The sequence below is a fragment of the Squalius cephalus genome (assembly GCF_949319135.1).
Source record: "Squalius cephalus genome assembly, chromosome: 4".
NCBI classification, from domain to species: Eukaryota; Metazoa; Chordata; class Actinopteri; order Cypriniformes; family Leuciscidae; genus Squalius; species Squalius cephalus.
In genome coordinates this window covers 37,663,112-37,679,896 of record NC_137125.1, presented here as the reverse complement: position 1 = coordinate 37,679,896, position 16,785 = coordinate 37,663,112, and the positions used below count along the sequence as shown (strand labels likewise).

At 38.5% G+C, this 16,785-nt stretch overlaps 1 protein-coding gene across 50 annotated transcripts in view; it reads right to left on the bottom strand.

Annotated features, from left to right (window-relative positions):
• Nucleotides 1–449: 449 nt before the first annotated feature.
• The window catches only part of celf2 (cugbp, Elav-like family member 2), a 145,519-nt gene continuing 129,183 nt past the window's right edge, over nt 450–16,785 (bottom strand). For 6 of the 50 annotated variants that reach the window (XM_079868375.1, XM_079868355.1, XM_079868344.1 and 3 more), the window contains 5 exons: nt 10,621–10,740; nt 6,609–6,788; nt 5,429–5,572; nt 4,269–4,434; nt 450–2,540 (listed from right to left, as the gene is read on the bottom strand). In XM_079868375.1, the coding sequence (XP_079724501.1) occupies nt 4,307–4,434; nt 5,429–5,572; nt 6,609–6,788; nt 10,621–10,740 (572 nt within the window). In that variant the 3' untranslated portion in view covers nt 450–2,540; nt 4,269–4,306. Of the gene's footprint in view, nt 4,435–5,428; nt 5,573–6,608; nt 6,807–10,620; nt 10,744–12,552; nt 12,688–16,785 lie in introns of all 50 variants that reach the window. The other 44 variants (XM_079868352.1, XM_079868372.1, XM_079868343.1 and 41 more) reach the window with 18 other exon arrangements.

The window sequence follows — 16,785 nt, the reverse complement described above, 5'->3', positions numbered from 1 at the left end:
CCCTTGGCACACATTTTAAATGTGCAGCAATGTATTCCAGCCCATTAATACTGATCAACGTGTTAAGGCAACGGCAGAGCTTGGGTATAAAATAGTGCTATAGAGTGAAGTAAACTGGTTTGAGGGGGCTGCCTGTAAACTACGTTTGTAAACAATATTTTTTTACGGGCCGTTTGAACGATGTGTAAACGTTTACAGCAAAGTGCTACAGGCGCTATTTAACACTGCGGATCACGTTGAACTACTTTGGCATCAGGACGGAGTTTTGGTTGTTCTACGAACGTAAAATAGTCCTGATAAAGGCAGCAGAAAGCGAGACTACACTGAGACGTTCAGAATTTAACGTAGAGGAACACAGATCAGCTTTTGTTCGATGATTAGGTGTGTAAAGAGGCTGTCGCGATGGCCCTGTATTATCATGATGGTCAAAAGTTCAACGCCTGATTCACAATTCACATAAATGCGTTAATATTTTGTCCCATCACACAAATTGTTCACGGACAAACATGTATCAGATGAATTTGTCCTGTGAAATTTGGCTCCTAATAGGGGCTTCTGTGGTGTAACTGGACCCTTTGTGTGTGTGTGTGTGTGTGTGTGTGTGTGTGTATAAGGAGAACTGCTGAGACTCAATCTCAGGGGCTCACATACACACACTGTCAAAGAAAAGAGGGTTGTGAGGTCAACCTTTAGCACAGGTGTGTGTATGCGTGCATGCGTATGTGCTTACCTGTGAGTGTGTGTGTGTATGTGTGTATGTGTATGTGTGTGTGTGCTTGTGAGAGTGATTATGACACATGGGCACTTTTTACATCTTTACAAATAAAGAAAAAAAGAAAGAAAAGCAAAAAACATGAACATTTTCAGGCAACAAGACCACAGAAGAGCAAGTTAACAACCTTTTTTAAATCTATATCTTTAAATATGAGGGTTCCATACAAAACACTTACGTAATAAAATACCCATGTTATCAAATAATTTCACAAGTAAAACACTGAAGCTTGTAGGCAGGATGTACCGTCAGAATTTGGCACTAAATTCCACTCATCTTGTTTTTTCTTTATAAGAAAAAAAAATCACATTTTGCTGAACAACATAACACATCTAAATATTGTTTCCCACAATAGAAATAAAATAATATAATGACATAGATGCTTCACAAGCTGACACTGTAACTTTTAATAATTTTATATAGCTAATTACCCAACAAGAAATTTAGCAAAGAGGGAGTCCTATCAAAAAAAAAAAAAAAAAAAAAAAAAAACCCAACAAAACAAACAAAAAAAAAGAAAGAAATACAAATAATAAACCAAACAAAAAAGGTAGTAGTAATAGTACGTATGAAAGGCTTTGTCTATTGTTCAAGTAAATTGATTTTTAGTCTTCTCTTTAAAAACATGAGACAAATAAGACTGTTAGACTTGATGAAACCACGACTTTATCCACGAAAAGCACCGACGGGACCGCGGGTTACACAAACTCTGTTTTTTCCTCTATACATTTAAACAGTATAAAATATAGGTCATTTCATGTGCATTTAAACCACGGATTGTCTAACTGTAAGTCAGTTCAGCAAAAGGTGTGACACGTAGGTAGCATTTCCCCCCAAACAGGGCAATCTTGTGTGTGTGTGTGTGTGTGTGTGTATGTGTTTTTTTTTCTTAATACCTTTACTACTCTAGAAAAAAGTGGTTTTATATAGACTTTAATGAGAAATCAAGCCACTTAAAATGGCCTTATCAAAAAACTTTACACTGCCTGAAAAATGTAAAAACCACGAGCAAGCTCTGAGAGATTCTAATATCGATCAGGCAGCTTTTTTTTTTTCTTTTATTAAAACTGCGTGGAAGTAGTCTATTCGTCTAGAAACCAGCGTGGGTTTCTTACGGCAGGCCTCAAAATAAGAGTGTTGCCAACTGTAAGTCCCAACGCCAATCCCTGTATTGAACGTTCAAGTTTACTTTAAATGAATGAAAACAAAACAACAACATAAAGAGAGAGAAAAAAATAATAATCTGACAAAAAAAACAAAACAAAGAAAAAAAAAAAGTCAAACGCAAATATTCGTAATTGATTTGCCACAGGAATTTTTTTTTTTTTGTAGTTTTTTTTCTTTCTGTTTTCTTAAAATGATGCTCTGGTTATGTTAGTAAATATACTCTGTCTCTAGAGTGTGAATGCAGCGTTTTCACATTATTATTATTATTGTTTTTTTTTTTTTTTTTGTCTTTCCTCCCTTCCTTCCTTCCCTCCCTCCCTCCCTCACCAGTTAAATCGAAACAAAAACAAAACAAAACTAAATAAAAACAAAAACAGGCAAAAAAGCTCAAAATGAGGTCACATGCGAAATTTTTTTCCAAAAAGATCAGGCTAAGATCAAAGTACAAAGATCAGTAAAAGGAGACCAGATTATGAGCAGGAGAACTCAGAAAGACATCAGAAACAATGACGGGACGATGAGACGTTTTTTTTTTTTTTTTTTTTGTACGCCACGTAGACATGCTAGGCAAACGATGAGCATAGAGTCATGGAGATGAGTTCTAGGGAAGAAAACGGGAGAGGAGAGTTACACACACAGCTCCGGCACACAACTAACATCATTAAACCATGAGAACAACAAACAAACAAACAAACAAACAAACAGCAGCAGCAGCGCTATCAACCAGCGTTTCACCAACATCACATTAGCATTTTTAACTGTTTTCTTTTTTTAATCGTACAATACACAAAATTGGAATAGATTGCCAACACGTACATGTAAATGAGGCACTCACTCAAACACACACACACAGAGTACAAACACACACTCGATCTCCTCCATACGGACACACACCCAAAAGTATCCATCCTGGTCCGATCTCCGATCCGAGACCGCAGATGGATCGCCGTTTGGGAGAAACTATTCAGTTTTTTTTTTTTTTTTTTTTTTTTTTTTTGGAGCGTACGAACAAAAACCAAACAGTACGAAACGAAACGAAATGAAACGAAACGAAAAAGAGAGATTTCACTTATGAAGTGCCACTACTTATGACCAAAGAGAGAAGAGGAAGAGAGAGTCGAGACAGAGATATGATGGGGACGTGACAGATGGGATTGTGGGAAATGGTGAGAGAAAGAAAGAAAGGAAGAAAGAAAGAAAACGAGGGGTTTTGTACGTGATCTCCTCACGCGTGTGGATTGTGTGGTTTAAGAAGACTAGCGGACGAGGCTCAGGATAGAGAGAGCACGACTTTCCGAACCCAATAACTTAAAAGATAATAAATAAAGTCCTTTACTTCAGAGGCAGTAGAAATTTTGTATAAAAATAGAACTGCATTTTTTTACAAATAAAATTTACAGGCCTGTGGCTTTCTGCAATTTAAGGTTTTTTTTTTCTTTCGATAAACGTCAAGTTTTCAGTTCCCCACCCCTCCACATAGAACCTAGAATGCTTTATTCTTTTTAACCATCGACAGATCAAAATCTTTTTTAATGCTCTACACAAATTCAGTTGGACAAAGACCACAATCATCTGACGCATAAAAGTCGGACTAATTTTTTTTCTTCCAAAAAAAAAAAAAAAAAAGACAAATAAAAAAAATAAAAAAATAAAAACTGACAAAAAAAATGAATAATAATTTTTAAAAAAAATCACTGAACATTTGACGGCAAGTATTTGTTGAGGAAGCTGTTTAGGCAGTTGTTGCCGTTGACTACAGAGAGGCCACAGCGGGTTTAACCCTTTCCTCTCTAGTGCCAGTGGGCCAAGGGTTCGAAGGAGCAGCAAAGCCCTGAACCGACACCAGAGGCCAAAGGGCAAAGGTTAATGTGCATATTGGTGCTTTTAATCATATCGGAACCTTCTCTACTTGTCTTTACAAGCCTCAGGTTCACAAAGAGAAACAAATAATACTTTATACATCGTTCCTTTCTGCTGTTGTTATCATCATAGAATGAAATAGCCACTGTATAAATATTTACTTTAAAAAAAAAAATCAAATAGTTTACACATGACCCAAAGTAAAAATAAAAAATACCAATAATAGCTGTTCATCCATCGCAAGTCATACAAAAAAATGGCGGAAATGGAAGCGTTCATGTGGAAAAAAAAAAAAGAGACAAAATAATAATACTGTTATTAATAAAAATTCAAATAAAAAAAAAAAAGCTGAAAAGAAGGTTATGGGAGAGTGGCTCCCCCTGGTGGTCAAAGGGTGGAACTCCCCCCCTCGTGCACCCCCTCCCCCCAGAGTCCCAGTTTAGTAACCGTGGCAGCAGTGGGGACTTACCCTAGCAGTGTAACATGAGAGAGGCCCTAGTGCTAAGATCAGTACGGTTTGCTGTCGTTCTTCGAGCGCTTGAGCTGGACTTTGAGACGCTTCATGCCGATCTGAAACCCGTTCATTGCCTGAATGGCGGCCTGCGCTGACACAGGATTGTCATAACTGACGAAACCTGCGATAGAGGAAAAGGAGAAAAAAAAAAAGATATATGAACAGCACAATGTCTTTTCGATCGCAAGTCATGTTTGGCGCCTGCTCCAATGCAACTAAACGATTTGAAACTAAATTGGAAAATCCATAACTATTCAGACTGAGAATGGAGTATAAAGCCCAGGACACACCAAGCCGATGTCACTAGCGGCGGCGAAAGTGGACTGTGTTGTCGCCTCTCGTCAGCTGCGTCTCGGCTAAAAAGCTGTGCTTGAACACACCAAAAGTACTAAAGGTGATTGTCAACTAGCTGTGCGTTCTGCGTCTGCGCCTAAGGCAATATCTGTCTATATCAGCAGGTATTAATATTCTATATTCGTCATTCAAAAAGGGAACCCGGAAACTTGGACTGCAGATACAGTATATAAACCGTTAACAAAGCAGCGCTTGCTTATCATTTTGAATATCAATCACGCTGATCACTTTCTTCATTCCAGTCGGCTCGTTATTATGTAAATATCCGCGCGTTCGAATGCTCAGGTAAGATGATGTAAAATTATAACAGCCTTCTTTATCACTTTCGCTTTTATTCTGATTCGCTAAGCTTAATAGCCAATCAGAGTTCTCTCTCTCACAGACGCCGCCGATTCAACACGATTTAAAAAAAAACAACAACAAAAAAAAACAGACGTGTCCGACTAGAGCCAACGGTGCGGCCCGACAATGCCAGAGGGCTTGGTGTGTCCCGGGCTTAAGGCTCCTGAATAAAAAATGCAAACAGACTACATAAAAACGAATTATTAGCTGCAAATATGCAGTTTTATAAATAAAATATAAATAAATAAATATAATGCCATTACTACCATAATTGTTAGTTATTTAAAAAATCAATGTCCTTTTTATTGTTTTAGTCCAATGACTAGTTTAATGCCAAATAAAATACACCTAAGCCTTAATCAAATAACTGTTACTGGTAAATTCTGTGTTGTCTCCTGTGTTTGCAAGTCAGTTCATACCAAAGCACTTGCTCAGATTGGTCTGTTTGTCGATAAAGACTTTGGCAGACACCACGTTTCCGAAAGGCATGAACATCTGTAGGATGTCCTGGTCCCCAAACTCCTGTGGCAGGTGGTAGATGAACAGGTTGGCTCCTTCAGGTCCTGTTTCACACGCACAAAACATACACGTGTCCACGTTTCGTGAAGAATCCACAACTATTGCGCTGCATTAAGGAATGTCAATCTATACTGAACAATTACAAATGAAGACACTCCGAAACTGCCATCGTATTTACTATTATATATTAAAATAATATAATTTACTATAAAATAAACCTATAATTTTTGTTCCTCGATGTGCATTTTTTTTTTCCTTAAAGGGGTGGCATAATGCCCTTTTCACAAGATGTAAAATAAGTCTTTGAAGTCCCCAGAGTATGTGAAGTTTTAGCTCAAAATACCCCACAGATATTTTTATATAGCATGTTAAATTTGTCACTTTTTGAGGGTTAGCAAAAACGCACAGTTTTTGTGTCTGTCCCTTTAAATGCAAATGAGCTGCTGCTCCCGGCACAGAGGGCGGAGCTTCAAGAGTTTTTTTTACCTCACACAGACATGCACTGAAAATTTCAAAAACGTTTAGCCTTTTATGTTCAAACCGGAGTCAGACAATGAGGCTCAAGAAGAAGTGACAACATGTAGAAAGCAACAGGACATTTCTGAATGCTTAGTTGAAGAATTTATGCAGCTGATGTGGAGTTAACTATCTTCTAGTCATTGATTAGCATATTCTGTCATGATAATCTATAAATCGAGTTCCCGGGGGCGTGGTTTATGTACATTTTAGGGTTGCTTTGAACTTTGAGCTTTGCTTTGAGCGTTGGAACTTTGCAGATGTTGTTTATGCTCAAACAGCAACATTACACACTAACTAAAGTTAGAAAAGTGAAATCATAATCAACCACCCCTTTAATCAAAAAGTCACAGAACTTTAAAAAACAAAAATGTATTCCTAATAAACAACACTTAAACCTTGAAGTTTTAGGACATATAAACAAACAAATAATCATTATTGTATTGAACAACCATGTTAAATTGTAGCCTCAAATTTTTATTTATTTATTTTTTACTTTTGTCATTGATGTAGCTCCATATGAACTGAAGTTGAGCTAGTTCTAACTGTACGCTATGTCCATACCCTCTTTCTGGCTGCCCGCAGCGCTCTGTTGCTGCAGTAGGGACTGGCTGTAGAGGGTGGGCAGGGCGGCAGCCGCGTACTGTTGGATCCCTGAGTAGGCCTGTGTGAGAGCGTCCATGGGCCCGGCCGACCCGTTACTCAGACCCGTGCTGCCCAGCCCGCCGTTCAGAGCTGCCATACCTGAGAGCATGTGAGCAACTTTACATAAAACCCAACAATAAAGAAAAAAGAAGTGCTCTTACTCGTTAGAATTTGGACTCAGGGTGTGTTTCTACAACAAAACACAACACGACACGCACAAAAACACACAGAACACACACACACAAAAAAAAAGACGACACTGGACAGAAAGTACAGCAAACGCTGCTTGTCGAAACAACAGAATCACGAAGGACACTCGACAGGACAATACGTCATGAACGGCACCCACTCACACACACAAACACACATATACAGAAGATACAGTACATAATAAACTGACCGGTGTATGCAAATGAGGAGCGCGGCCTACACATGCACACTAATGTCACAATAGCAGCACGAAACGATCACCACGGCGACCCTCAGACACACAGAAACATCTGACCAATCACCTTTTTAACCTCACACAGTGGAACTCTACATCTAATTATCTCATTATTCGTGTCAGCAATCTTGGCTGTATTAAAAAGGGGTTGTGGGGAAAACATTAAACTTTTAATAAAATACAAACACAACCTTGGATCCATTAAAAGCAGAAACCCTGACTGCTGAAACAGATGCACATGTGCTTCAGGGAGTAACTTCTGTAAACATATGGGCAGCATCAGTGCAGATGAACTTAATATATATATATATATATATATATATATATATATATATATATATATATATAGTGCAATGCATAAGTGAATACACCCATGCTAAAGTTGACTAAAAAGAGGAATAAAAAATCATCTTTTGGAAATTGAACTTAATGCCTTCATTTAAAAAATTAGGAAAAATCCAACCTTTAAGGACACCAATTTTCTTTGTGAATGAATAATGTATCGTAAATAAATAAATGTTCTTCCTTAAAATACATGGTGCATAAGTGAGTACACCCCTATGTTAAATTCCCATAGAGGCAGGCAGATTTTTATTTTTAAGTATTAAAAAAAAAAAAAAATTAGGATACTATGCATCCTGATAAAGTTCCCTTGGCCTTTGGAATTAAAATAGCCCCACATCATCATATAGCCTTCACCATACCTAGAGATTGGCATGGGGTACTTTCCATAAGATCATCTTTAAATGCAAATCAAACCAGCTATTAGGCTAACTGAAATAAAACCATGCCAATCTCTAGGCCAATCTCTATTTTTTATTCCTCTTTTTAGTCAACTTTAGCATGGGTGTCTAAACTTATGCATAGCACTGTATATATATATATATATATATATATATATATATATATATATATATATATATATATATATATACACAAACATCACCGTTTAAATGTTTGGGGTCATTACTGACTTTTTTATGTTTTTGAAAGAAGTCTCGTATGCTCACTAAGGCTGGATTTATTTGATAAAAATATAAACAGTAATAATGTGAAATATCTATATCTTTATATATCTATATCTCTATATCTATATCTCTATCTCTATCTCTCTCTCTCTCTCTCTCTCTCTATATATATATATATATATATATAGATAGATAGATAGATAGATAGATAGATAGATAGATAGATAGATAGAAACTACATTGTAAACAAAATACATATTTTTATTATTATTATTTTGTAATTAATTTATTCATTTCTACTTTAAGGTCCATAATTCAGAATGTAGATTGCACCATAATCATATTGCAAGCACAATCCACCTTGAGCAACCTGGGGTTTGGTGGTCAAAAGCACAATGGTTATGGACCAAAAGCACGTCATGTCTCGCTTCCAGCAGGGATCAAACAACATCCTTTCTCATACCATCCCTGATCCTTAACTTATGATAGTAACAAACCTCAGTAATCGCGAGCGATAGAGTTCAAATTCCTGTGGCATTAAAGTTATTAGTCTATCAGTTTGATAATCAAATAATCTGTCAGTTATTTCTTAAATTAACAGATTAATTGGATATTCCATTTTGTTCAAATCTCTCCTTGGGCTAATGATAGTCTATATGATGAATCAGATACATTATTTTTGTAGCTATGACAGAAAAAAAAAAAAAAAAAAAAGATTAGTAAAGTCCCTTGTGGCAACCAATATTCATAATGTAAAACAACAAAGCAAATCATGCTTATAAAGACTGATTCATGAGTATTTACTAACTGGCCTTTTGGCTTGACGGCCTGGAAACAATAAATGATGAGCGAAGTGCTTGGACGGCCAGCTCCCTCATTTATCCAGCAATAATTACAATACTGACCTTTTATATTCAATTACACTATACAGCCTCTTAAATGAGCACTGGGAGTGTGTGTATGTGCAAGAGAGAGTCATTTGAATGAATTTAAATTGTAGCCGCTCTGTTGAAGAAAACTTGATTTATAAAACTAGAGACCTGGCTAAAAGGTCACTGTTGGAGATAGAGATTTTGCCCGCATGCCGACACACTGACATATACACATGCACAGGCCACAGTGATCTTTAGCTCGCCTATTCATACTAATTACATTCCGCAACGCCCATTAGGTACATTCTAGTATAAAATGAATAGTTCTGGTCTTGAATGCTGATTTGTCAATACAGCATTCCAGTTGTGCTATAATACACAATGTGGTAACAGCTATAATGCCAAACATCTGCTTACCAGCAACTGTATATATCACAACACCCAACAGAAGCCAACTATTAACCTTAAGGAACAGTGCCGTTTCAAACCCATAAGAGTTTTGAAACACAAAACATGTTTTTTAATGAAACCTGTCTTTCCCATTGAAAGTCCATTCCACCAAAACTTTGGAGCTTTTAATAAACAGATTGTAATCGAAAATTGAGAACTAACGACATTTGTTCTTGCACGTCAATGAATATAAACTGTTTAATCTGACTAACTGCTCGATTCTTATGGATTACTTTTACAATGTATGTCTGAACTTTCTGAAGCTTTGGTGGAATGGACTTTCAATGGAGGGACAGAAATCTATCAGGTTTCATTAAAAATATATTTTGTGTTTCGAAGATGGACAAAAGTCTTATGGGTTTGCAACAACATGTGGGTGATTAATTGGTGACACATTTTTCATTTTTGGGTGAACTAACTCTTGCAAATGTCCATTTACTCACCCTCATACCGTTCCAAACTCATATGACCTTCTTTCTTCTGTAAAACACAAAATTATATTCTTCGTCCATTTTTCACCATACAATGAATGTCAATAGGGACCAAAGCAACATTGGACCCCATTAACTTTGACTATATGGGAGGGGGGATAGCATTTCATTTGCTTTTGTGTTCCACAGAAGACTGACTTGTTTTCATTTTTGGGTGAACTATCCCTTGAGTACACATGTCGGACAGCACCTTCTAGCTCTTCATGGATAAGACTAGCCTACCTAACATAAAACAGACACATATACACAACATACACACACAATAGCGACAAAACAATTGCACGTCTATAGAAACACCCAGAGCAATGATTTAGCGGTGTGTTAGCATGTGTGAATGTGTGGAGGATGTGGCCGATTGGTGCAAACACACTCACGACTACAAGGGATGGGTTACATTTGTTTTGACTTAGCAAATGAATTTGATCAGATCTGATTTGATTTAACAATGAGGCATTTTACAAACCACACACACACAGTTTCAATATTTCAGCAGTACTTCATGTGAAAAATTCACCCAACAAACTCTCACTGAAGCCCAGAGAGATGCCCTTGCTTTAGTTGGCATACGTTCAGAGTAAATCATTAAGAAACATCCTCTATGTGTGTGTTTGGGAGACTGTGGGCATCTCTATGCGCAGTGGGCGGCTGGTATGGGATGATGTTGTATGGATTGAGATGGAGAGGCCGATGGACGGTAGTACTCACTGTTGACGCTACCTGCTAGTGCATTTATGTTATTGAGGCCCACGGTGGCCCCAGCCAGACCCTGCAGTGTTCCCAGAGAACCCAGGGAACCCATTGCACCCACGGAGTTAGCCGTGGAACCTGCTGTGGGGAAAGACAGACAGAGCGGGAAGGAGAGACAGGTGGAGAAATGGAAGAGAGAAAAAGAGAGATGTTTGATTGCACACATACAGTCGCATATGATACTGAAATGGTTAAAGATACATACATAAAAGCTTTGGTGGAGGTACACAGAGGGAAGGATGCATGGATGGGTGATTGATTGATTCATTGATAGATGGCAGCACTGGGCGATATAATGAACATTCATGATATATTAACAGCAACTTTATTGGCAATATCAATATCAAAATATCAGCAATAATTTTATTGCGCAATTTTGCACATTAGGTTTCCTAAAAAGGGTATCATCGGACTAAGGGGCTGTTTACACGAAACGTAAAAACGTAAAACTTTTTATGTGTTTTGGCTGTTCATTTACACGACAACGGCGTTTTGGGAGGCTGAAAACGCTAAGTTTTGAAAACGGGTTTCAAAGTGCAAGTTTTTGAAAACGGTCTCTGTGTAAACAACAAAAAAAGGAATCTCTGAAGACGATGACTTCATGCTCATGCATATTACGTGTTCAGTCTATAGTGGTTCATCGCCATCTACTGGCCTGGCAGCAGAATTCAGCGTTTAGTCGTTTTAGCGGATCTGTGTGAATGGGGATCGTTTTGACAATGGTGTCGTCTGAACGCGGGAAACTCACAGGAAAAACTTCTTCGTTTTAAGAATATCGTTGTCGTGTAAACGTACCCTAATTTCGCAATCCGTCCTTATCTTGTGAGATTTTTTTATAGAGCCCAATTTAAATTTCAGTAGAATACATGTTGTTTGCATTGATAAGTTTGATTCGATTTTGTGAATCAGTTGAAACAGTCTGTTACAATGAATCAAATCAAAACTCACAATTCACTTTATTTGAAAATATTGCTGTTTATTATTGTGTATTTTTACATATTGATGCATGCAAATGAAAATAAGTGTGGAAAGTGTTGAAAACCTCCATTGATTATTTAACAATTATTTTAATGCATTTAAAAAAAAATATTTATATACTTTTAATATATAAATATTTAGTAAACATTTTTTTATTTTGAATATTAAAATATTTTTTATTTTATTTTTCTATATCCTGCAGTTTTAATAAAGTGGATAAGATGGATAAATGACCAGATGGATACAAGCATGATGGTTTATTGATTCCTAAAGGAAATCGGTTAAAATTTCAAAAAACAAAAAAGACAAGATAAGAGTCATCAACAATGAGGATTATTGCAATCATGAAGATGATGACGACAATAATGTTTTCAGAAAAGAGCAATACAATACAAAACATCCCTCGAAACAAAAGAACTCTTAAGCATATACAATGGTTTCCCTCTGCTTCTTTTGCATTTATGCAAGTTTGAATGAAATTTTCAAGCCTCAAAGCGAGACACAAAGAAGCTAATCTAACCATAGAACCATGTGTCACACTAATGTGTCGCCTGCTTTCACGTCAACTTTTTCCAAAAATGAGTGGAGCACGGTTAAAACCACGGAGCACAACAGCTTAACGCCACACATATCGACACACTCTCTCAAACACAATGATGATGATGATGATGATGATGATGATGATGACCATGAACCATGATGGATGGTGCCAAGGACTACGCACACAAACACACACACACACACACACACACACACACACAATGAAAACTTAAGTTAAAAGAATTACGATGGAGGATGTTCAGACACCAAAGAGAATGACGAACTCAACTACGACAAATGAAGGGACAACGACTCTATGGTGGAAATGATACTGCTATCGAAGATGATGATGTTGGGACAGCCTCTGGTTACCTGGGCTGGCCAGGGCTCCCAGGGACCCTGTGCTGGAGGTCAGGGCGTTAGCAGTGGACGGGCTGGCCGAACTCTGCGCTGCAGCCGCTGCTGCTGCTAGAGTGGCCAGATTCTGCAACTGCAGAGCATTCATACCTGAAGAAAGAGAAAGTGTCAATGTCTGCGTGCATGTGTTCTGTGCATGCCAAACTAAAGGAACCACACATGTTCTACTGAATGCTCTACGAGTGCATGTCCTTGTGTACAAGAGTTAGTGGAGCTGTGTGTAGAAGCATTTGGTACAGAAGATCTGATTCTACGCGTGGGCTCTGGTGCATCTACCTAAAAAGAAACTCTAAAGGTGACTCTAGATTAACGTGTTTGGGGCACGGCTACATGCAGTGGCCATGGCGCCAACACACTGCGGGAAGTGGCTCGCAGCCAAGAAGGACAGAGATTGGAAGTGGTACAACAGAAAAATGTACGGCATGTGTCGTATATACACACGAAATGTATATACTCTATACTATGAGGAAGCACACACACACACACACACACACACACACAAACAGAAAACGCACAATAGACACAAAAGACTTCAGAATTACAGAATTTGGTTTGTTAAGGAAGTGCACAAGAGAATTATAGCCCCTGCCCAAAATGTCGCCCTCCTACAAGTCCACAATATTGTGACTAACGTCCCAAATATTGTCTGGTTGTCGTCTCAAGTTTTGGCATGACGAAATGCAGGGAGATGGTGAGCAGTGAGCACCCCTCTGAAAATTAGAACTGAGAAAAATGGGACACCCTACAGTCTCATGGACTTGCAAGACGCCAAGTAAACATTAATGTTTGTCAATGGAGATGGAAAGCAAGGTCTCAAAGACAGAATCCAAAGCCATTGTAAAAAAAAATAAATATATATATATATACAGTGAGGAAAATAAGTATTTGAACACCCTGCTATTTTGCAAGTTCTCCCACTTGGAAATCATGGAGGGGTCTAAAATTGTCATCGTAGGTGCATGTCCACTGTGAGAGACATAATCTAAAAAAAAAAATCCAAAAATCACAATATATGATTTTTTAACTATTTATTTGTATGATACAGCTGCAAATAAGTATCTGAACACCTGTCTATCAGCTAGAATTCTGACCCTCAAAGACCTGTTAGTCTGCCTTTAAAATGTCCACCTCCACTCCATTTATTATCCTAAATTAGATGCACCTGTTTGAGGTCGTTAGCTGCATAAAGACACCTGTCCACCCCATACAATCAGTAAGAATCCAACTACTAACATGGCCAAGACCAAAGAGCTGTCCAAAGACACTAGAGACAAAATTGTACACCTCCACAAGGCTGGAAAGGGCTACGGGGAAATTGCCAAGCAGCTTGGTGAAAAAAGGTCCACTGTTGGAGCAATCATTAGAAAATGGAAGAAGCTAAACATGACTGTCAATCTCCCTCGGACTGGGGCTCCATGCAAGATCTCACCTCGTGGGGTCTCAATGATCCTAAGAAAGGTGAGAAATCAGCCCAGAACTACACGGGAGGAGCTGGTCAATGACCTGAAAAGAGCTGGGACCACCATTTCCAAGGTTACTGTTGGTAATACACTAAGACGTCATGGTTTGAAATCATGGTTCCCCTGCTTAAACCAGCACATGTCAAGGCCCGTCTTAAGTTTGCCAATGACCATTTGGATGATCCAGAGGAGTCATGGGAGAAAGTCATGTGGTCAGATGAGACCAAAATAGAACTTTTTGGTCATAATTCCACTAAACGTGTTTGGAGGAAGAAGAATGATGAGTACCATCCCAAGAACACCATCCCTACTGTGAAGCATGGGGGTGGTAGCATCATGCTTTGGGGGTGTTTTTCTGCACATGGGACAGGGCGACTGCACTGTATTAAGGAGAGGATGACCGGGGCCATGTATTGCGAGATTTTGGGGAACAACCTCCTTCCCTCAGTTAGAGCATTGAAGATGGGTCGAGGCTGGGTCTTCCAACATGACAATGACCCGAAGCACACAGCCAGGATAACCAAGGAGTGGCTCTGTAAGAAGCATATCAAGGTTCTGGCGTGGCCTAGCCAGTGTCCAGACCTAAACCCAATAGAGAATCTTTGGAGGGAGCTCAAACTCCGTGTTTCTCAGCGACAGCCCAGAAACCTGACTGATCTAGAGAAGATCTGTGTGGAGGAGTGGGCCAAAATCCCTCCTGCAGTGTGTGCAAACCTGGTGAAAAACTACAGGAAACGTTTGACCTCTGTAATTGCAAACAAAGGCTACTGTACCAAATATTAACATTGATTTTCTCAGGTGTTCAAATACTTATTTGCAGCTGTATCATACAAATAAATAGTTAAAAAATCATACATTGTGATTTCTGGATTTTTTTTTTTTTTTTGATTATGTCTCTCACAGTGGACATGCACCTACGATGACAATTTCAGACCCCTACATGATTTCAAAGTGGGAGAACTTGCAAAATAGCAGGGTGTTCAAATACTTATTTTCCTAACTGTATATATTCCAAGCCTTATCCCTTTAGACAGCAGTAGCATGTAATTTGGATTGGTCAGACAGTGTCTTCAGGGGATGCCACGGTTTGTTTGCCCTCCCAATCCACTGAGCAAGCAAGAGGAGTGCATTAAGAGTCTAATTAGCACATCACAGAAGGTGATTAGAGGCAGGAAATCTACCTCTAATTGCAAAACAAAGCCCAGGTCAAGATATAAGGGCAGAGATAAATCCGTAACGTGTTGCAGGTCCTAAACAGGCTCTCAAAACCCAGTTTACTTCCATAGCGTGGCATTTCTGGAAGAAATTGAATATTTAACGAGAACAAATTAAGAGAGAAAGTTGGGCAGGACCTGTTAAAAGTGGCCTCAATATAGGTGGTTTGAAGGAAGGGGTTGAAAATCAGAAGGAATTTGTGATGTCACCCCGAAACAAAAGTCATTTTAGTTATCACATTTTAATGAAAGATTATGAAGGCAAAAAGTTGTGATTCTATTGAATAATTCTTTCCAATAAGACCAGGAATGTTAAAGATCAATTAAATAAGCCATTTCTGATTTCATGTATCATGACTTCAAGCTTGAATAGTATATAGTATAAAAGAAGCTAGAAAAGCTGTGAGAGTGCAGTGCTGGGAGGTCAAAAAGAGAGGTTACAACGGAAATGGACTCTGAAATTGAGGGCTTTGTGACCGCCTTTGTCCTTCTGAATAAAGCGGAAAAGAACCCATTTTGAGTTTTTGGCACACAAGTGTAAAAAATGGCCATTGGGTATTTGGCACAATGTGAATTCTGTGGTTGAGAAGGGCACTTCTGCTAGTGTGAGAGAGAGATAGAGGAAAAAGAGAGATCCATCCGTGCAGTATGTTCACACTCTTCGCGGACTGAGTGGAGAGAGAGGTGTCAGGAAAGAGGTGATGCTGGCTCTCGCTGAATGTTCATCATGTGTAATGGAGCTCCTTATGGCTCGTAACTCCACCCACAGCACAGACACAGCAGATGTCAGCTGTATATATCGTCTGCCAATCATAGCCGGTTGCCAGGCGACAGATGGAGGGGTCCAAAGATTTCACAATTCAGCCGAGAAAAGCCTTCAAATCCTGTTGAGTTTGAGAGCTCCTATCGATTCACACTTCAAGTAGTGTCTCAAACAGACTTGATATGTTTATCTGCTCATCTTGAACAGGTTTCTGGCTTGGGATTATGCAATGGTCTACTTTGAACTTTTTGCATTTAAATTTTTGGCCGGTGTGCCACTTTGAAAGAGACAATAGAAAAGAACAAAAAAAAAAGTATAAAGGGAGACGGAGAAATGGGGGATGAAGCAGATCGAATTCAAACCTGCGTGCGTCTCTTGCATTAGCTTCACAGCTTAACATGCCTGGAGGTTTCTAGTAATCCTGAAGACCTTGATTAGCTGGTTCAGCTGTGTTTCAGTATTTCAGTACTTGTTTCAGTTATTGGTTGAGTTTGGTTAATTTGTGCTGAAGTAAATTCAAATATTTAACATCAAGATGTCGTACCAAGTTTGGCATCAACGAAGTCAAATGTCATTGGTTGATGTAAATAAATGTACAATGTATGCACATAACAACGTTCTGTACTATTTCCGTTGTGTGCAAAAGAGCAGCTTGGACATGAAAAATGTCTTCCTTTCGTCTCCACAAAAGAAAATAAGTCATACATGTTTGAAACGACACGACTGAGCAAATGACGGAATTTTCCTTTTT